The sequence below is a fragment of the Rhododendron vialii genome, chromosome 11a (genome assembly GCF_030253575.1).
Source record: "Rhododendron vialii isolate Sample 1 chromosome 11a, ASM3025357v1".
NCBI classification, from domain to species: domain Eukaryota; kingdom Viridiplantae; phylum Streptophyta; class Magnoliopsida; order Ericales; family Ericaceae; genus Rhododendron; species Rhododendron vialii.
Window position 1 is genome coordinate 20,208,690 of NC_080567.1, and position 22,035 is coordinate 20,230,724.

A 22,035-nucleotide genomic window follows, 5' to 3' on the forward strand; every position below is an offset into this window, starting at 1 on the left:
CATTGAACCGTAAGTCTTCACATTTCATCCTTTGCTAATTGATGTCCCCTTCGTCTCAAGTCAAAGCAATAATAACTTTGTTAGGCAGTCAAGTCCTAAACGTTGGACTATGTAAAGGTGGTGATGTGAACATTGCTCCCATTTGTGGGAAATCTACCTAACAGATCATGATACCCACAGAATAGAATTGCGTGATAAGAAGCAGGATAAAATCAAGCGGTAAAGCATTTTGTTAGAGGACAATGACTACAAAGCATATCTGGCCAATCTCATCTAACTTGTTGATGAGACCAGCCACAACTTCTCTCAACTCTCAAGATGATGGGACAAAACTAATCTCAACTATTGGCCAATTGGTAAAAGAAGACACTTTTTCTACTACTGTAACCGGCTAGGAGCCTAGGACCATCACAGAAGCACCTTTGCCGTAGCAGTTCAGTGATTGTGGTATCCCTAATCTCAGCTGCCTCTCTCTCTCTCTCTCTCTCTCAATGTGTGTTATGTCTTGAGTTGTGAAAGTTGTGCATTGTGAGGGGTTGCCATCTAGATCTTAATTAAGTTGCAAGCATTTGTGTGCGTAGTTTGCAGTTTGCCTGCCTATCGACATGTAAAGATATTGTGGCCCTCCTTATCCTATGAACCTTCCAACTCTGAGATTATATAGTTGGAAATGAAAACCAATCTGGTTTATGTTATTTTTGCAGGAGGAACACCGACGGAATTGCGACAATTGCAGAGAGAGAAGTTGAGAGCAATGGAGGTTAAAGACACACTGGAAAGGCTAAATCAGTCCTTAGAATTTGTCAGAAATAATATCTCAATGGTTGCAGCCAAGCTCGCCATTCAGTCATTGGGGTCTCAATGAACAATGAAGTAAAAGGCATTCTTCATTCTGGTGTCAGAAGTAGAGAAGAAATGAAGGGAAGAAGCGTCACAAGAAAAAGAAAAAGCGATATGTCATTCTTAAATCAACGATGAACCTAGGGTTTCCTTGTGCTTGTAGTATAGATTCTTCATTCTGGTGTCTATCTATAGTATTTGTTCATATAGTAGTATATCTTGTTTCCGGGATTAAATCATCTTAATGGGATGGAATCAAAACTAGTCGTAAAGAAACTTGCTTCAACAGGGTGAAAGGCTTTTTGTCAAGTAGCAGTTTCAGGTGTGGAATCACTGAACCCAGTTACAAATTATCATTGAAAAGTAAAGCTCAAGGTGTCCGCCCAAATACCTTGCTGAGAGTTTTATGTCAAATCTTTGTGACGTGCCAACGGGTTTGAACTTTGAAGAAACTCATGAGAAGAAGTTGTTGAACTCCCAAATTTCCATTTTGTTTTAGCACTGTTTCATAACAAGAAAATATCTATAAACACCATAATTTCTACAATATTTCGTACATAATTTTCATTCCACTGATATACAGTTGTTATTGTTCAATCTACCAATTAGGCAGTGTTGTATTATCATATTTGTAACCTAATCTACCGATTATCGTGCGTAGATTTTATTCTGTAGATTCAAGTTTCATACGATATTTTATCTGAAAGCAACAAAACACTCTTCATATCACTCACTCACCAACCAAGTCACCCTTGCCCTTGCCTTGAGTTAGCCTTCACCCAACAATTCCCTCTGAAGTGGAAAATGAAAATAAAATTAAAGAATTCGGAACTAAAGAACATACGTTTTCGGGTTACGAATGAAAATTGTTAAAGCCAGAGTATGTAAGTTATGGAATGACCTCCCGTCGAACTGGTTTGTTTTAAGTTTAAAATTATGATAATTGTCTATTCTGTCAAATAAGATGCAATTTAGTCGTCTGCCTATGATCAAAATGATTTCTTGTGTAAATATTCTTTATGTAAATCTTCTCAAATAAATGATTGGATTTATTATTGCAAATCCATGAGGTTGGAAAGGGCAATTTTGGAGATGTATGGACAATGGAAAGGAACTAATTCCACACCCTTGGGGAAAACATGAGTTCTGTTGTTGTTGTTGATGATGGACAATGGAAAGGAACTAATCTCATAAGTTATACCCCTTTAACCCTATTTGTTTGTTCCTTATTCGATTCTACCGAATAGAAGGTTGTTTATGTCTTTTAATTGATAATAACTTCCTCTCTTTTTTTCTTTTTTTTTATAGGAAATATGAATCTTTTTATGATTAATCTCAATCATTTTATTACATAAGTTATTAAAAAAGATAAACCCTTATAAACTAGTAAAATACTCATATAAACAATTTATAAGTGACACAAAACATTTAAAAAAACTATTACTCCATTCGTCCCTAAATAAGTATTCGGCACGCAAAACTAGGCTTTAAAAAAAAAGCATTTGTTTCATTAAAAAAATCAATTTTTTTTCACAAATCAAATGAATAACAATGAGTTTTATTAAAAAATTTAATAAAAAACATGCATGTCTTGTAAAGACTAATTTTATGCGTCGGATACTTATTTAGGGACGGATGGAGTAACAAATTGGCACTAGGGAGTAGTCAACAAGAGCCTGGCTAATCTGGTAAAAGGTCGGGCCCCAATAAACGAAACAACGGAATGGGAATTTGAGGCCCAAATTTGTTCTTAAGCAAGAACAAATATCCCTTATATATTTTGTTGTGGTCACGGATGATTCATCTCCTTCCACTTTCTTTTTGTTCTTAAAGTTTGAAATTTGGGTTTTGTAAGATTAGAGAGTGGAGAAACTGGGCACATGGGGTTGGCCTCGTCCCCCTTGTTTTCAACTTCAATAGCTGTTAGCAGCAGCCCTTACACCACCAGGAGGCTCAACCACCGCCACCACCAGTGCCTCAGCTCCCTTGCTTCTCCTCAGCTTCCCCCTTCTGTAAGTTTGTTTCCAGTGCTATTCTGTTACCAAAACTACTCCTTTCTCTTTTATGTTCTTTTTGTATGATTGTTCAGAATATTGAAGAAATGGGTGTTTGTTCAGATTTTTCAGGAAATGGGTATGTGTTTGTATGCTATAATGTTGTTCTGTTTGCTATAGTTCGTGTGAAAGTTTCTGTAGGAATCAATTTGGAGCTTGACAACTCTCGTTTTTGGCAACGGCGTGGATGCGTTGAGCGCAGGCGTGCTAAGACTTGTAGCGCCTAACTTTTGATGAAGATTCCCGTAAATCTTGACTTCTAACGTATGAGCGATTGCGTGTGACCCAAAGGTTGAAGATCACAATGAGGTTCGTGGTTTGCCACACGGTTGTGGACTTCAAATTTCCTAGTCGTATAGGAAATGGAATGTAAAAACGTGAACTTTATTACTCCGGGATAATAAAATTTGATTACAAGAAAAGTAAAAATCCAAACTACTTCATGAAGGGAGTTTAAATGGAGTTTGAGCACGAGGTACTCGATAGACTACTTTGCTGAAAGTAGGAAAGTGTTTGTAAGCGTTGAGCTTTGATTGGTGTTAGATCTGTTTTCCATCTTGTTTTCTGCCATTTATAGGCAAAATCTCAGACTGGAAAATCATGGAAATCAACTGCCTTGTCCTCCGAAAATGGCCAAGTGTCCCATGCATGTTACACCCACGACAACTTGCGGCAGTTATCAAGATCATGGGTAGCAGTTGTTGCTTGCCCATTTACCCCATTTCCTAATGTGTTGCCATGTGTCTTTACTTCCGATATCAAGTAAAAACCCCAACTGTTCTTTACATCGTGGGGTACTCCACTTCTGTAGCAACAAGCACATGCCAACATTTTTACCCAAAGCTCTGAATAATAACTTCCATGGAATATTATTTGGCGTATCTCGCTTTACTTGGGCTTTAATTTATCGGGCTTGCTCCAAATCACAAAATTAATGTGGCCCATTAATTTTTAGCCCGAGAAACTAATGAATATCGGCCCAATTTAATTAATACTTAATTAAATGGCCCTCCAGCGCTGATCCGAGATTATGTGCCAAAAATGGGTATAAACAGAGCTATGGTGTTGAACTAAACAGCGAAAGTCATCATATGGGTAGAAAGTTTGAGCATAACTTAGATGGAGTATACCTGTGGGTAAACCAGAGCAGGCAATTGAATCCTATAGATGGAAGCATCTGTGCACGTGAAACAATTACTCCCTATGTGTCTCTGCCCGGGGGGAAAAAACTCTATGACTAAATGTTTTTGTGGGTTCTTGTTTTCTTTTTTGCTAACTAATATTTTGGGGGTTCGCATCATAGGAAAAGCTCATAATGGAAACAAGGTTAGTGTATGGCGCATGACGACTCGTGTCTTTATGTGATTAGAAGTTGGTGTGGTAGTTTTGGTAGTTTAAGAACAGCTATGTACGAGGAGTAGGATGGAAATGAGATTGTTAATGTTGCCTTGTTGATGTGCTAAAAGATTCATCCAAGTTTTAATGCCTGCACGTTGTCAACATTTGGAAAGTTGCCAAGCAAAAAAATATTGGAAAGTTAAGGCTTACATTACATCCGACTCTATCTATGAGTTCCTCTCATTTGCGAAATTGCACATGCAGACAAGAAAATTCGTCTGTTCAAAAAAAAAACAAAAAAAGGGACAATCTGATTCCCGGGTATTGCTTGTGTTCTTTTCTGTGGTATTCTTTTCAGGAGACCATGCTAGTTAGTGATTTGCGGATTCTTCATAATGGTCTTTTGAAGTAAATTGTGCTATTTGTGGTTAAAAAAATTCATAGATTGATATTTGTGATCTTAACCTTCACTTATTAAGGTGAAGAGAGAAAAACCTACTGTGGCGATTATGATGAAATTACTCTGGGTTTTTTCCGACTTGATGATATTGCTTTGTCCATAATGCTTGATACTGGCTTACACACCATTTTCTTTGTGTCTAATTTGCCGCGGACAATAGGCTTTGGGGTTCCTTCCAAAACTTATGAGCTTTTAGGTGACACGGAGAGTTCTGTCTGCCTTATACTTGAAGGGGCACCTCATGCATCAGCTTTGCTGCCTGACTCTCGGGCATGACCTCTCTCAAAGCTGCATTACTTTCACAATTTGTCACATTTTTATTTTATACCCAAGCCTTGCATATTTACCTTGAGTTCCTGTACTGTTTTTTGTATCTCGTGATAAGTCTATACGATGGAGGTTTTGGGATCTTCACTCTTGCTTGGAATGCATATTTCTATTCAATGTCAATCATCTATGTTTTAAGTTTTAACAAGTATATAACCCTGAAATTTGCTGCATAGGATTTTCTAGTTAGGTTTATAGGTTATGAGTAATTTCCCTAAGCCTCATTTTGTTCAATATCTTACCTGAGTTACGTGACAAGTAGGAAAGTAGTTCTACACATTGACACAGAGCATGAGGAATTGAGGATCGGCATCATGCTTTGTTTTATTGTCAGTCTTTTTGGCTGAAATGTAATCTCAAGATAGCACTATAAATGTTTGGTCTTTTATAAGGTACAATATGTTGAAGTTGTGTTCTGTGCTTGAAGTTTGATCATATAAGAGGATTTCACTTGAAACAAACGCATCTTCTCTACCCTTTCTATGTTAATGAGCTAAAAATAAGTTACACAAAGTTGGAATTGTTTTCACAGTTGGTATGAGAAAGAAAAAACAACAATCTTGACTATATAGCTTCAGTTCTTGTTCAGGGAATCCGCAATTCTAAATCCTCGTCGAACCTTGTTACGTTTTCCCAAATATACCATCTGTAAAGTATCTAGCAGCCAAGCGGAAGTTGATGATGGTTTAAATGACGAGGCTTGTGAGCTAGTAAGTGGAGCGGAGCTATCCATAGGGGAGGGAGTTGACAGCATTGGTGCTCATCTCTTCAAAGCAGTGAAGAACAACAATGGGACCGGCATATTGCTCTTGTCCGATATTTTTGGTTTCGAGGATCCTGCTACTAAAGATTTTGCCTATCGTGTTGCCTGCAATGGTTACAAGTATGTTATTGTTACCCTATCTTTAGACACCTTATACATGCAGTTTTGTTTGGTTTGCAGTTTTCATGTTTCTGTTTCCTGAATTTATTTTCCAGAAACACAGAAAATTTGTGGATTACGATATTTGAAATTTGTTTCTGACAACTTACTGGAAAAGATCAAAATACTCATTTTTGAGAAAACGTCAAACAGGTGTTTCATTGATCATAACTTTTTTCTGGAAACTGTATTGCAAAACTGATAGTGAAAACAGCAACGAAACAGGTATTTTCCGATATTTGCTTTGTTAGGTACACACACACATCTATATATATAGAAGACTTCTAAGCATTGATACGCTTGTTTTTCTCGTCTTCCCATATCTTTAGCAGCAAGAGTAATTAGTTTTTTTTAGACAATGGAGATTGAATGCCTTGATCTTATGTAATTTCACTGGGTTTTCTTGGAATAATCCTGTAGTGTTCTAGTGCCAGACTTGTTTCGCGGGGACCCATGGGCAAAGAACAGACCAAAGGCTTCATTTGAAGATTGGCTTGCCAAACAAACTCCGGAGAGGATTTCTAAAGACATCACAACATCTACAGAGTGGATGATGGATGAATTTGTAGCTGCAGGAATCTCGCAAAAGCTCGGTATCATGGGGTTTTGCTTTGGAGGTGGCCGAGTAATTGATGTGCTTGCGCAAGACCAGGGTGTCTGTTTTGGCATTGGGGTTTCGTTCTATGGCACACGGATTGACCCATCTGTAGCTGCTAATGTGAAGGTACCTGTGTTATTCATTGCAGGAGACAATGACCCGCTTTGTCCTGTCAATGCCTTGGAAGATATTGAGAAGAAAGTGGGTAATGGATCTACGGTGTTGATTTTCAGAGGAAGAGGCCACGGGTTTGCCCACCGGCCAGAATCTCCTGAAGAGGATGAAGATGCAGAACAAGCTTTTACGGTCATGAGAAATTGGCTGCATGATGGCTTGGTTGCAGGGACATGATTGCTTGTTTGTTAGATTTTATTTGTCCAATGTTTGTAATATAATGACCTAATCGATAGAGTTTTCAATGTGAAGTTATAATTCGTCATGGGTGCAGATGACTGTTTGGATCAATTGCCATTCATCATGATAGGTTTCATCTTTTGGTAGTGCAGTTTTTGTCATGGAGTTACCTCCTGGCAAGTGATTCTTAGCAGCATTTGTTTTGTTGCCATTTTTCATCTAAGAGGTTCATGCTAATGTAACTTTTGGCTTTTTACATGCTGGAAGCCAGTTTCGATAGGCTTCAATCTGAACAGTTCGTGACGTTCAAGTTTCAGTAGGCTTAGGCAAATCACCTGTTTTATATAACCTTGTGAGTATAATTTATCTTTGTAGATCAAGAGCATGGTGTATTTTGCAGGGAGTGTTGCTATATGTACCGATTTGGGGGAGGGATTTCGTACCGACTGCCGCCGGTGGGCCGTCTCCGGCCACCGGACGGCCGATCTGAGCCGTCCAAAAATTCTAAAAAACAAAACCCAGGGGCCTTATGCGGGAATCAACGTCATCCGAGGTATGTAGGGTGCTTGATCCGAGCATTCCTTTTTCGTGTATATACACGTATATACATATACACACGAAAAGGGGTGCTCGGATCAAGCACCCTACACACCTCGGATGCCATTGATTCCCGCATAGGGCCCCTCGGTTTTTTTTTTTAGAATTTTTGGACGGATCGGATCGGCCGTCCGGTGACCGGAGACGACCCGCCGGTGGCCGTCGGTACGAAATCCCTCCCCCCAAATCGGTACCTCTATCATTTCAGGCAATGCCGTTGCACATCCAGTCAACACCTACGACAGGATGAGAGCGACCATTGAGATATCTACCATGCCCAGATTTCAATTAATTGTACGAAATCTTTCTTATCTAAGCACAACCTTAAACAAGCCACCGTAACGATAGAGCATTTTAGGAAAATTCTGATATCAATTGGGGAAATATGCAGATGAGTTTTATAAGTGGATGCCAAAACCAAAATTTGGCAAGACTCCAAAACCATCTTCAATGGTCTGCCAAATTGTAGCCAGATTATGGCCTTGCAGGTTGGGGTAGAATTTGACACACGGGTTTGGCAAAGCTCTTTCCGTACCTCCGCCATTATAGGATGTGCAATACTAAAAATGTTGCTTCAAAATTTCCCAATTGCTTCCTTAACTCGCCAAAGAAATCAATTCCAGTTCACCAAATATATTGAGTCAACCGACTTTTACAAAAAAAAAAAGGACCTGAATACTGAAATTCTCCAAAAAACAAAGTTCCAAGGCAGCGGAAGTCCCTATTCCAGTTAACCCAAAAATGTAATCACTAAAAGTTAAAATAAGCAAAGGTCTCCATACTTTAAGTTACCAAAATTCAAATCTGCACTACCTTCAGATAACATTTTGGTCTGATGGTGCACTAAAATGCATTATTTTCTTCTCATTTTTTTCCCTCCCTTTTTCTGTCAAAGTAACACAGCAAAGAGAACATAAAGAGAACAGAAAGTTTCCAATACAGGCGGTTAAATACTTCATCCATAACAATCTTGGCGATGTAATCCGAGAGAGGAAAAGGCAACAACAATATCAACTTATAAAAACTCTGATTTTAGAACCCAAAAACTTGGGGGGTGGGGGTGGGCAGCTTCCTTTAATCTCTCATCTCAATCTTGTCCATCCTGGAAACAAGTGAGCTTTCACATTAATAGAAATCTGGAAGTCATAAAAACTTCAACAGTAGAAAAGTAAAACTTAATGAAAAAGCATTCAACATTTGGGGGGGGGGGGCGCAGCCTCCCAAAACCCAACTACTCATGTGCATCTACCATTTTTTATGAATCTGAGCAAAAAACTTTGGAAAATAGCAGGAGAATCAACTACAAAAAACCATTCGAGAAAAGAGAACATCACAAAGAGTAAGAAAGAAACCCCAAAAGATGAACATTCAACATCACCAGTGGACCATTGTATGTGCATTCTTCCAATTAACACATTAAATAACATTTAAGATTGATCATTTCTGGCATTCATTATCAACACGGTGCTTACTTGCCACCCACTTTTCTGTGCTGCTTGCTTTCTTAGAATCCATTCAGATGGACAAATTGGTTTTCTCAGCGGAAGTTTGATGTTAAACTTACTACAACAAACAATAATTTATTTCCTGCGTTCTTTAAATAATGGAAAAAGTCATTGCTCAAGTTAAACATCCATCTAAAAACCGATTGGCAATAAGTGGAGAGGCTGCAAAGGCTCATATATTAGTTTTGAAGGTTATAATTAATCAATGTTGGACAAGCTCTAACACTCCCCCGCACATGCAACCCTGACCCGCACGTGGAGAGGTAAACAAAGGATCCATACTATAGGGATCACAACAAAACAAAGTGCACGCAAGGCACAAAGGGGCAATCAATCAAGAGAGTCTTGTCCAAAGCCTTCGAAAGCCTAGTTCTGATACCATGTTAAAGCATCAAACTCAAAGCCAATTGAAGAAGAGGCCGCTCGGGCTTGTATACTAGTTTTGAAGGTTATAAACTTATAATTAACCAATGTGGGACAAGTTCTAAAAGCTCCAAGCGTTCCTATTCCTCTACAGACCCACAGAAAACCCTCAATCTTTCCTATGATCTACTATCTTGAGCCTTTGAGTCTCCACTCCACCATTGCCTGAGACAACCTTGAAGGTTTGCTAAAAATTTCATAAGGACTTTGGCCACAGTGGTTCTAACCTTGGCTCCAGGTTAGGGAGTTGATATGGAATGCAAGAAAGCTTCAAAGCACTAAATACGGGAAAAACTCGACTTTATTAAATCACCTTTTATTAAGTCAAACACAAAAGTCTGACGGATATAGACTTCTTCCTACGAGAAATAATTTCTCCCAAACCACATAAAACAAATGTAAACAACCAATGGTATAGTTCAACTAGCAGTACATGGTCAACCCTCAATCCATGTCCAGAAATTCTGCATTCAACCCTCAATCCATGTCCAGAAATTCTGCAACTTCAGAAAAAACCCATGACGTGGAAAGCTTTTAGAGACAGTATATTACCCACCATGAAATAATTTTCATACCCACCATGAAATGATGCCAATTTTCACGTTAAATCACTTCCTTAGTTCCATTATTTTGCTTTTCCAGAGACTTCTTATGTACTAATTAACCCAGTCAAAATTGTGGACCTATAATGCCAAATAAATCTGATTTCCTGTATAGCTCATTTTTTAACCTACAATATACTTCAAGTACAAGATGAAAGTTAGGAACCTTGAGAAAAAATTTCACAAATACCTTTAAGGTTAGAGGTGCGGCACCATCAAAACTTCCAAAATAAAACTCTGATTTTATCTAAATAAGGACTATACTACTACAAGTCATTCTCATGAGAAATCTGGATATGACCTTTTAATCCATTTCAGAAAGGAGGAGCATAACTCCTTGGTTTCCTGATGATTTTGAAATATTTGTAGTCTCTTTTCATCGTCCACTGAGAATGTATTATAGTGCTATAATAGTCAACGTGTTTGGGCCAAGAGGATTCATTCCAAACACATGCTCAGGGGAAATGAAAACAGAAAACAAACATGAATGCTGCTGTGAAGATGTATTCGAAAGATAAAAAAATGGAAACAAAAGGCACCATTGTGTCATAAAGAAGATGAAAATGGAAAAGCACTATTGAGTAAACAACACCAACCTATCTTCCAAGAAGACCTACAGAGTGCATAATTAGAGCAAAAAAGTCATGTCCACCAGTTGGCATGCTTAGATAAATAACTGGATGTTTGAAGCAGTGTTGTGATAAATTTATTTATTTTTATTAGTAATAAATCTATTGCAATAGGCACAAAGGGGATGCCACCCATGTACAAAGAAAGAAATTATCAAAAGACCAAAAAGCTGACGATACCAAAAGAGGCCGAACAATAAATAGAGCCTATACACCTCTCTAAATGCTGAAAATATATAACATGTCAAGGAATAGATCAACTCTACAAAGGGAAAAATAATCATGTCTTTTACTTTGGAAACAAAGAGTAAATAAACATATAAAAATCATAGGGGAAATGACTCTCACCGTCAGTGGAGGATCTGAAGTCTTTGGGGTGGCCAACTTTGCAGGAGATCCATCAAATTTGTAGGAGCACTCTGTGTATGCAGAACCAATACCCACTCCAGCACCAAAAGCCACCGATGCCCAGCGTGTTACAGGACTCCCTGATATGAAAAAAACAAGAGTGCATCCATCATATACCCAATATTTGTTTCCTAGTAACCCAAAACTGGCAAGACAAAAACCAAACAAAGTAACCTATAAACTGTAGTGCCAACTAATTAACATTTTTTTCGTACTTCCTTCTGTTTTTATCTTTTACTGTCCAGCAGCAAAACAAGCATCCTTCTCTAAGTATGTGCTCAGCTGAAGATGAGATTAGGGGACATTGTTTTATGTACATAGAAAATTTTGAGATCACCATTGACACGAGCAGTAAAAGAACCAATTGATTTCCTAGTTTGGATCAAACGGTCCTCAAGGATCTAGTGTATATCCATCACATACAAACAATCTCTTCGAAGGGACACAGAACTGGCAACAGAAAAACCATCGAAGTAGCCTATAAAATAAAGAACCAATATTTTCACTGCTCTCTTCTTTTTCATCATCTATTACTTCCAGCAGCAAGGAGACAAAACCTTACCTAATCATGTGTTCAACTAAATATGAGCTCCATGGACTTTATTTAAGTCCATAAAAAATGTTGGCATCTCACAGCATTGAAAGAACCTAATCTGTTTTCTAGTATGATTAAGATGGTCCCTAAGGACATTAATTCGGAGCACATAGGTTGCCTTTGCCCATGTCCATCATACCAAAAGTGGCTGACAGCCACTCTTTCGTGGTCACAATCGAGAGCTCTAAATGGGTTTGAGCCAACAAAATGTGATCAAAACACAGTAAGCTAACACATCAAACTAACACCTTGGACCATTTAATATGCCCATATTGGTAGCATCGTAAACCCACTAAAAATGATGGCTTCATGAAATAGCTATTCAAATATGCATTTTTGGACCTTGCAAACTTTTCCCTCCTAACCTGTTGCAACATAACCTTCTGGCAAACTCATAGTTATTGTCTTATTAGTACTTTACTGAGAATTACAGACTTAAAGTCTTTCTAGTGCGGTTCTAAGTTCAAATATGCAACAATGGCCACCATCAGTTGAACTGACATAAACCTCACAACTAGAGAGAAGGTTCCTCGTAGACTAAACTCTCCAGTTGGGTACAACCTCCCCCCAAAGTGTTCTAACTATTTATGGAACTACCATCGTTAATCTAACTTGAAGAACTCATTGTTCCCAACAGTCACTCTAAGTGGAAAACATTTACCAGAGACAAACAACATTCTATCCTGATTGGTAATAAACAAAGAAGTGTGACCTATGGAGTTTGCTTCAATGTTACTTCCGTTACTTAATGAACAAAACTACCTTATCAATAGTCTAGAGCATAGTTTCTACGTGCATTTATCAAAGAAAAAGGGAACAACAAATGGATGGCTGGCATCAGGTAAGACCCTTTTTTCGCAGACATAACTACTCAGACTACACAATATCATTCTTTACTGTTCTCCTCATGACAGAGTAGAAAACGTTGTGAACTCTACATCATTGGAGTTGATATACCAATTTGATCCGAGCTATTATATGGAACTTTTATTCAGTGTCACTATAATGCCTCAAAGAAGAACAGAATAGAAGCAAGAACATTACAGAACATACACAGTTTCCAAGTATGCCATCTGTAAATACCACATTTAAAGGTATCTAGATTACCATATGCATGTCTGGCCTAGCTTTACGAAGGGAAAAAGGGTAGAGGACTATAAAGTTCTATTAGAGAAGCAAGCTCCAGAAATAACTTCCAGTTAGCCAGTTATTAAGAGCACAGACAGAAGGCCCTATCACAAAACATGGAGTAACTAAATCAGCACGAAAAAGCAAATGGAGAGAGGCTCAAATCCTTGGAACTGCAGGAATAACAACAGACAAATAAGTGCAAGAAATAGCATCTAAAATGGTTTCCTAGAACCTCGACCAAAAACCAAAAAAAATAACAGATGAAACAAACATGCAGTTCTTTCAACATGAAAGTTGGATTTGTATATTAAAACCTTGAGTCTTCCTCTCGCCAAAGATTGAACACATATTACTAACTCTGCACATAATTCGAAATCAGCTCAAGCCAGCAAGACTACGACTACTCCCCCACACCTAATGCTTACAATCAAAATTCACAACATCAACATAATTCCAGCAATTGGATACAAGGGCGGAGCGTGATACAAACTCATGCGTAGAAAGTCACCCTTGAAAACCAGCTTACAAGGAGAGGTTCCCAAGAGATTGCATACTCAAGGACAAGCCCATACTTGGTCAATGTGGGACATTAGGATCGGAACAGAGTGACTAAGAGACAAGTCGGTCACTTTGTTTGATTTCTCAATAAGAAATGTTACATTTAGCACCCAATATTTACCATTTGTACTCCACAATAGAGCTCCTAATTTGCCCCAAAATAGTATAGTTGTAATTTTTGATCCCATGTATCAAAAATTCTGACTCGATTGGCCACGCCACAATTCGGCTTAATATACGAATATAAATAGTGCTTGAACGCCTCCCCAAAAATATTAAATCAAATAAAACAAATAGCGGCACTGAATCACCCATTTTCGTACTACTTTCAACTCAGACAACACATCGTGTAGAATCAACATAATCCACCATTCTCATTCAACATTTTTTCCCCCGGGGAGAAAATAGAGAGCGGATGTTCGGAAAACTTACTGAAGAGAAGGAGACCGCTGAAAGCGCCGGCCAGGGAGGAGTAGACGAATCGGCGCACGCCCAAATCGAGACAGGCCTCCCACTTCGCATTCAGATCGTGCTTCGGAGGGATTTCTCTGGTTTCGTCCATTTTCTTCCTTTTATCTTCTGCTTCTCTTTCGTTTCCTTCGGTTTCAACTTCTGGTGTGGGATTTCGTTCCTTGTAGGATTGGTGCGAAGAGGTTTCTTCGTTTTTTTGGTTCGCTTGCGAGAGAAGAACTGAAGATTCTTTCCTTTAGGGCTTTGGATTTTGGTTTTTAGTTTGGGCCTGTTGGGCTGGGCATATATTATACGGTCTCTGAAATGGGGTCGGTCACGTGGTTACTTGCATATGACTATATGAGTCCTGGCCTAAAGTCCAGTGATAACTAGGGCTGCAAATGATGTAATAAATCGAGCAGCTCGCGAATTCAAACGAGCGTGAGATTTAGCTACTACATGATGAGTCACATTTCTTATAATGTTTTTTTTTGTGTGCCAATATTGTATATATCAGCGGGGGTTAGCAAGATGTTAGTATGTTAGTCAACAGAGAATCCAGAGGCTGTCCATAGCCTTGAGCCCCAATTCGCCTCCTGTGGGGCTCGAACCTCCGCTTCCACTATGGAAGGAGGGTGAGACAACCAACTTCACTAGGAAGGGTTTCTCACATTTCTTCGAATGTACCAGTGTGAGATTGGGATGTCTCTGAAGCTAGTAACCTGTCTAAAGGAAAGAAAATTGTGCAACATTCACTTAATTGAAAGTAAGCAACATAATAAAGAAACAATTAGAACACTCAAGATATATATAGAGCATACGAACCTGCAATTAGAACATACTCCCACGACGAGACGATTTGACAACCACCAGTACTTGTTGTGATGTTCATCATTGGTAGAGACCTTTTTTCTAGGTCAACCGAGCGCGAATGTGAATGGTGAGTAGTACTCCCTCCGTTCCAAAATGAGTGATCTTTTTGGAAAAGCGTGTCATTTTTAATTGCTTATATATTTCAATATGAGTGTTAAAAAATATGCAATATGGATCTTGTTTGATAAATTTTAATTAGTTCTATTAAACAAAGTTTTCAAAATCACATAAAACTTTATAAATCGAAAGATATAAGCATTTTAAAATGACACGAAATTCCAAAAAGATCACTCATTTTGGAACGAAATGAGTACAAAATAAGCTACTTTACCTAATGCAAAATGCGGCGTTGACCCCAACGTGTTCCTATGCCTCACATGCTCGAAAGTATGACATGCTAAAACACATGCGTGCCAACCCAAAAATGACCTTACATAAACCTAATTTTGATTCTCCACCACTAATGTCTAATTACCTAATTTGTTAGAGTTTTTGGAGCTCTTGTAATAGTGATGTTGTAATATCCCATATTTGGGGGAGTGGTAGAGGCTAGAGAGTACCACATTAATGGGTTGGGAATTTAAGCCTCATTGGGTATATTAATTAATACCCACCAAAGTCTACATGATACATTCTTAATTAGTATAATTTTACGATCAAGTGTTCAGGTTGAAAAGGTCTATGATTAGCCGCATCGGATAGTTATTGATGTGGTCAGCGTCTTTTTTTTTATATTTATTTTTAACAAAGTCAGACGTTTGCATGGAGCAGGTGAACGTTATGAAGACGAAATGTAAAGCGAAAAAATATATTATTAAGTTGGTGATAAGAGTAAGAAAGGCCAAAATATATAGCAAGATCTTATGACTTAAACTAGCGATTATATTTTCAAGATCTAATAAAGTTAAATGTAGTCAATTCTTTTTATTAGATTTTTAGACGCAGTCATTTTCTTAATGTTAATGTTCAGTGTATTTTGGCTTATAGAGATGTAAGGGAGCTTTCTTTGGGGTTTTCCCTAGTTTTCTGTTTAGTTTTTCCGGTTCTGGTTGCATATTTGATATTTCTACTTTTATTTGGATCTTCTCAGTTAGTCACGTTGTATGGAGGACTAGAGCCTGACAGCTTGTGCCTAAAGGCACATCGGAATGTATTATAGACTCAATTTAAATAAATTATCCGTACTACCCGACTTCTCTACAGGATAGTTGTAATCTCCACAACACGTCAGTTATCATTTTGAGATATTTTTTTATTTGATCATATAAGGCAACATTATTTTACATAAAGATACATTGCCTAAAAAGTGAGGATAGAGTTGGATAGATTTATTACGAGAATATTCTTTGTATTCTTTAAAAAAATAATCCGATGGCTATAAATTTAACATGAAGTGATCTAACGGTTGTAGAGGTTGCTCTCATTTATATACCTAGACATTTTCACCAGAAACCACTCTGTTTTATTTTCTCTCAGTTAGGTCGTTTCAACTTTTGCAATGTAATGAAATTCCCGTTCTAAAAAAAGAAAGTATTTTCAAAATTAAAATTAAGTAGTTGTGTCTGCCAGTAGGATTATCATCTAAATATTGTTGCAAGTATTAACTCATTCCAATTCTTTGTTGTCCGAAAAATCATTTCTTTTGAAAACTTTATTATTTTGAAATAGTTTTTAGAGTGTAAATTCGGTTACTTGAATTTTGTTAATAAACCAATTCATTCATATCATTCGACGGTGTGAAGTCATTTTTTTTTATTAAAAAAATCCACATACTCAATATAGAGAACATAATATAGTGGTGAAACCATACAACCTTTGGGAATAAATATATTTAAAAACACTCCTACGGTTTGTTAAATATGGACACATAACTCATCCTCAAGAGTTTCAACCAATCTACAACCACACACATTTATAAAAAAAATTTGCACGTCGGGGCTAGCAATACCGGTGCAGGGTGCCACCCCACCACAATTTTCAAGCCAATTTTTTTTACACTAAGAGAGATAATTCAGTTAGGTATCTATTGATATTTTATATAGATAATGTAAAAGATTCTTTTTTGAAAAATAATCAGCTTGGATTCACTCGCTTTTATTTGAAGACCACAAGAGAGCTAGACCAATTTTTTAATTCTTTCTAACCAAAAAAATTCACAACAAAATCTAATTATATGAATATACATGTAATATTCTCTTCACATTTTTACAAACAAAACAAAGCAACAAAAGTGGACTCCCGTTAAACCATGTCAGTCCTAAATTTAAAATCCCAGACTCCGCTATTTTTTTTGCACATATACTCATCTTCACAATGAATACCATGCAGATAGTGGTGAATTGTATGAAACACTAATGCTAATTGTGCACACAGATAATGGAGTACATACGCCAAGTACAGATTGTTTTAGGACACGTTTTGGGTCTCACAAACATGATCGGAGTCGCTTATTTTGTTCAAAATATTCTGCTTAGGGCTCATGTAAAAAATCATTTCAACTGGATACTGGAAGGGGTCATTATGAAATATCCAACTTTGTCCCAGAATTCAGGCCAAATTCTGGAACAAAGTTGGATGCTTTGCAAAAGCTCTTACCGGTATCTGTTAGAACTTATGTTTTATAGGGACCCTAAAAAAAATATTTTAAACAAAAATTAGCAACTTCGATCATGCTTGTGGAACCCGAAACAGGTCCTAAAACGATCTGTGCATGGAGTATGTACTCCATTGTCTCTTCTTTTCTTTTTTTCTTTTTTCTTTTTATCATTGTACTCCATTGTCTGTGCAGCTAGCACAACTCTATATGAAACCAGAAAGTCTACACACACATACAATCTGTGCATAGATTGTGCACAGATTTCATTGTGGGGCCCACCATGGGTCCCACACAAATCATCCGAGCCCGTTCATTAAATGTAAAATATTTTTTCAAGGGTCCCCGTAAAAAATAATCTCAATCCGATACCTATAGGTGCTCGATCTAATCATATAACTTTTCATATCCGGAAATCTGAATGAAAGGTTAAATGGATAGATGAAGCACCTATAGGTATTGAATTGAGCTTATTTTTTACGGGAACCGTTGAAAAAATGTTTTACAATTAATGAACGGCTCGGATGATTTGTGTGGGACCCGTGGTGGGCCCCACAATAAAATCTGTGCACAATTTGCTATGTATGTAGCAGGAGTGATATGAAACCATCGCATGAACAAAAATATGTCGGTACTGTCTGTGCAAAATATGTATGGTTGCAAAAGTTTTATAAAGTTTAGTTAGGAGCAAAGTTTGTAAAACAGCAAAAACGATTTGCAGAGAACTACGCAGAGAAAAACGCGTTTGGCCTCATTTCGAATCTCGAAAAAATCTAGAAAATATCCATAAATTTTTGAATATTATTTTATGGGACCCTATAAAAAATCAGCTCCAGCGGATATCGGTAAGTATTACTTTTGGATTCGTAGGGGTGAAACTGCTGGCGTGGACCACTTTCTGATCCGCCTTCGGGCGGTCTTCTCAAACGGCGAAGCCTTAGGTCCCACCCGGAAAAAGAAAGCCGGCGAACTCGAAACTCGAAATGACATAGGTGAGCAATGAACCTTCTGGTCCGTATCTAGTTTTCTAAGGCTAGATGCACAAGGTTCGATCAAGACACTATATTGCGGGAATCGTAAACAAGAGATATCTTCCTTAGTCGACAGATCGAATAAATGATTCAAGACCAGAAGATAAGAAAGGTCAATAGCTTCTCATCAAAATGAAATTCAATAAATTGCTTGCATTGCATTCACTATAGTCCGAGAGCACACCCCTCCCCGAGCGGTGCACTCCCGTCCTGTCTCTTTCCTCTTTGGGTCGTTCACTCACTTCCTCGTATGCTATGGACATTTCTATGTAAGCCGAAGGCCCCTTGAAAAGCTCTTAGAGGATATAACACCTTACCTTTGTCTATAGCCTCTTCTAGAGGCCTTATAGCCCTTGTTTGAATGATTATTCAACTCCCTCGGGCCTTCAGTTTTGCTCCTATGAATCCAAAATTAATACTTACCGATATCCGCTAGAGCTGATTTTTTACAGGGCCCCATAAAATAATATTCAAAAATTTTTGGATATTTTTCTAGATTTTTTCGGGAGCCGAAATGGGACCAAACGTGTTTTTTTCTGCGTGATTCTCTGCAAATCGTCTCTGTGGATAGCGGGGCTCGTGTCTACCCAGCCCTCCCCCACCGATCGAACGGCTAACATCAGCTAACCGCTACGTAACAAGACCAAGTGAAGTGACCTGAGCTAACCGAAGCTCCCAAAGGTAAGTTTCTGTTTTCTTTTTTGTTACACCGTATGGATTTTTTTTTCCAAAAATATTCACCGTGTTCGGATAACTTTATTATATACTCCGTATTGATATGATGGAAGTTATAGTACTTGTTGAAGCCAAAATCTGGAACGTCAATCCGAGCTCTGCCTTCAATGGGTTCCTGCAAGAAGTCCAAGAATTAGGGAGGTGTTTCCAGTCGTGGACCCTCCAATAATTAAGTTAGTATCTATTTGAGGAATGAATATCTACTCTGTAATTAAGGAAAGACAGAAAACGTACCTGATTTATTTGTTGTCATTTACTTTTATACCACCTCGTTTACCTGTTAGCGATTTCCATGGTGATGGGGAGTAGATCTTGGGCCGTTCCTGACGGTTAATAACGGTTATTCACCTCATGTCTAACGCGGGGACTCCCCCCACTCGAGGAAGAACGATATTCAGGGGATCGAGGGTAAGCCATGGGCTGGAAACAGCCCAACGGGAAATAACCACCCACGACGCAATCGTGGGGGCTTTAGCTGAGCGGGCATTGCTCTCGGGCCGAACGTACCTTTTCGTTCTAGCACCCCTCTAGGACAGGTGTCAAGGCGTTAACGCTCGGCTAGTTGTGTCTAAAAATCCCATCATCAGTATCCCCCATTCCCAAATCGAGCGCAACACACTCGATGTAGGGAATTTGTGACGACTTCTATTGCACAAAGCCCAACGCATCATTAAATGCTCAAACGTGTGTTCGTTGCCTGCAGTTTTGGGGGTGTTAAAGAATTCTTCCTTTGTGCTCTCCAAACTAAATCTCTGTTATTATATCACGCCACAGCTAGAGACACAGGATCTGGAGAAGACAAGAGGGGAGATGGCCTAGAGCGAGCCCTTCAACACTACCGCCAACATCATTGGCACCAACCCACTTCGGAGCTCATCCACAAACTTACAACCACCGATCGGGCTAGAGCAAGATAGACGGAGATAAAAGAGGAGGAAAAGGGAGGGGGAGCTATTTCCTTTTAGAGAGGAGGGGGGGGGGGGGGGGGGGGGGGGGGCCTATTTTAGAGAGAATGGTTTAGAGTGAGATCTAACCAGTAGGATTGAGTGGTTTAGAGTGAGACTTAAGATTGGTGTGTATTGTAATGCTACTAGCGGATGCCTCTACCTAGAGGCATGTTAGAGTGGACCCGGGAATCCTACAAGGCGGATTCTTGTAGGGCAAATCTCAGCCGTTTGTGAGTATTTTTAAAGATCCGGATACAAATGAAACTTTTTCGGGGAAGAGTAAATCCGACCCGAAAAAGTTTCATTATAATCCCGACGTTGAAAACACTCATCGACAGTTGTGATATGCACTACACGCCATGTAGTGCACTGCACTACAAGATTTTCGGGTCCTGTTAAAGTGGATCATAGTGTCAGCTCAAATAAATTGTCCGTACTATGCGACTACTCTACGGGTTGCAATCTTCACTAAGCGTCACTTACCATTTTGAGATATTTTTTCTATTTGATCACGTAAGGCATCATTATTTTACATAGAGATACATTGCCTAAAAAGTTAGGACGGAGGGATAGATTTATTAGGGGAATTTTTCTGTATCTTTTAGGAGTAAAAAAGAAATGGTCTGACGGCTATAAATTTAACATGAAATGATCTAACGGTTGTAGATGTTACTTTCATTTATATGTCTAGATATTTTTAACAGAAACCGCTCTGTTTTATAATATATAGAATAGAATATAGATATGAATCTATTTTGCTTAACCGGTAGGGATTGGACCCAATGATGAAACTCGAACGCAATACATTATGCTATAATAAAAGGGTACACGTTATCACCTGGGTCATCTTTTCTGCTTCAATTCTACTATATCTTATCTTAAATAAATCGAATTACAATTCAGAATTCCATTTTGAAAACTGATCTTGGGGTCAAATCAGAATTACTTTCAAAATTGTGCATCCCTTTGTATAACCGTTGGGCTCGAAATCAGAACATGACGAAAAGTCACATAAGTTGGCCCACCGACAATCACACCACCCGCATCTTTCCTTTTGTTTTATTATTGCCTTCCTTTTTGACGCAGTTTGAGGATTTTCTGATTTTGGTTGATTTGAGGTTGTCTTTTTACATTTTATTTTGTCACTAAAGCTCCGTTCCAAAACGGGTTTAAGAGCATCCACAGTGGACTAATTAAAATTAGATAATTAAAAGTTATCACATCACTTTTTAATTATTCATTTAAGAGATTGCTAAGGTTAGTAGTGTAGAAGTCTACAGTGACATAATAGAACATTGAATAATCAAAACTTTCCACATTATTTTTTCAACCTATAAAAATCTAAAAATTGTCACCATATAAAATATTTTTTTAAATACTTTTCAAACTAATAAAAACATGTTATTAGAAATAGAAAATAATTTTTTGAAAACTTTTCAATTTTGAAAAACACTTTTCCATAAAAGTTTAAAAAAAATAGTTTTTGAAAAAAAGATATATTTTTAAAATAAAAATTTTTGAAAAAAAATACAGTTTTAAAAAAATAGTTTTTAATAAAAAACAGTTTTTGAAAAATATTTTAACTGTTTTTTAAAAAAAAACAAACTTCTTTTAAAAATATTGTATTTTTCTTTGAAACATTGTTGAGAGAGAGAAAAAAGGTTTTGGTTATTAGCAAAAAGTTGCTAATTTTGATTATCCAATGCTTAAAATTTGATGAGTTGCTAAGAGGTTGTTAAATTTGGCTATGCCATTGTGAGCTCTTTTTTTAGGCCATCCATAGTGGTATAATCAAAAATGGATAATCAAAAGTTGACACATCAGCTTTTGATTATTCACTTAAGAGATTGCTAAGCTTAACAATGTTGAAGTTCACAATGGTCACTTCTAGTCCATAACCAAAATAAGGGGTCTACTTGTAACGACCCTGATTTTTGGTAAATAAAAATTTCGTTAAATATTTAAATTTTTTTTTAACTACTTGGATTTGCTACTAAAAATTTCTTTTTAATTTTTATAATCCGTCATAATTAGATTTGAGATTTATAAAATTATATATTTTCAC

General features: G+C 37.7%; 3 protein-coding genes across 6 annotated transcripts in view; 2 read left to right on the forward strand and 1 right to left on the reverse strand.

Annotated features, from left to right (window-relative positions):
* The window catches only part of LOC131307377 (uncharacterized), a 29,967-nt gene extending 28,797 nt beyond the window's left edge, over nucleotides 1–1,170 (forward strand). For all 3 annotated transcript variants that reach the window (XM_058333854.1, XM_058333853.1, XM_058333855.1), the window contains one exon: nucleotides 705–1,170. In XM_058333854.1, coding sequence (XP_058189837.1) covers nucleotides 705–865 — 161 coding nt within the window. In that variant the 3' untranslated portion in view covers nucleotides 866–1,170. The remainder of the gene's footprint in view (nucleotides 1–704) is intronic.
* Nucleotides 1,171–2,498: 1,328 nt separating this feature from the next.
* On the forward strand, nucleotides 2,499–7,004 carry LOC131307379 (uncharacterized). The gene is made up of 3 exons (XM_058333856.1): nucleotides 2,499–2,852; nucleotides 5,598–5,902; nucleotides 6,362–7,004. Exons 1-3 carry the CDS (start codon nucleotides 2,721–2,723, stop codon nucleotides 6,888–6,890), a joined length of 966 nt encoding a protein of 321 aa, XP_058189839.1. The 5' UTR covers nucleotides 2,499–2,720; the 3' UTR covers nucleotides 6,891–7,004.
* Nucleotides 7,005–8,247: 1,243 nt separating this feature from the next.
* LOC131307380 (MICOS complex subunit MIC10-like) lies at nucleotides 8,248–14,066 on the reverse strand. 2 transcript variants are annotated; one of them, XM_058333858.1, is made up of 3 exons: nucleotides 13,774–14,066; nucleotides 10,998–11,137; nucleotides 8,248–8,592 (listed from the first exon to the last, which is right to left on the reverse strand). In XM_058333858.1, exons 1-3 carry the CDS (start codon nucleotides 13,901–13,903, stop codon nucleotides 8,578–8,580), a joined length of 285 nt encoding a protein of 94 aa, XP_058189841.1. In that variant the 5' UTR covers nucleotides 13,904–14,066; the 3' UTR covers nucleotides 8,248–8,577. The 2 variants fall into 2 exon arrangements, with proteins under 2 accessions (XP_058189841.1, XP_058189840.1); XM_058333857.1 differs by lacking the exon at nucleotides 8,248–8,592 and adding an exon at nucleotides 9,705–9,915 and having other exon boundaries at nucleotides 13,774–14,051.
* Nucleotides 14,067–22,035: the final 7,969 nt, after the last annotated feature.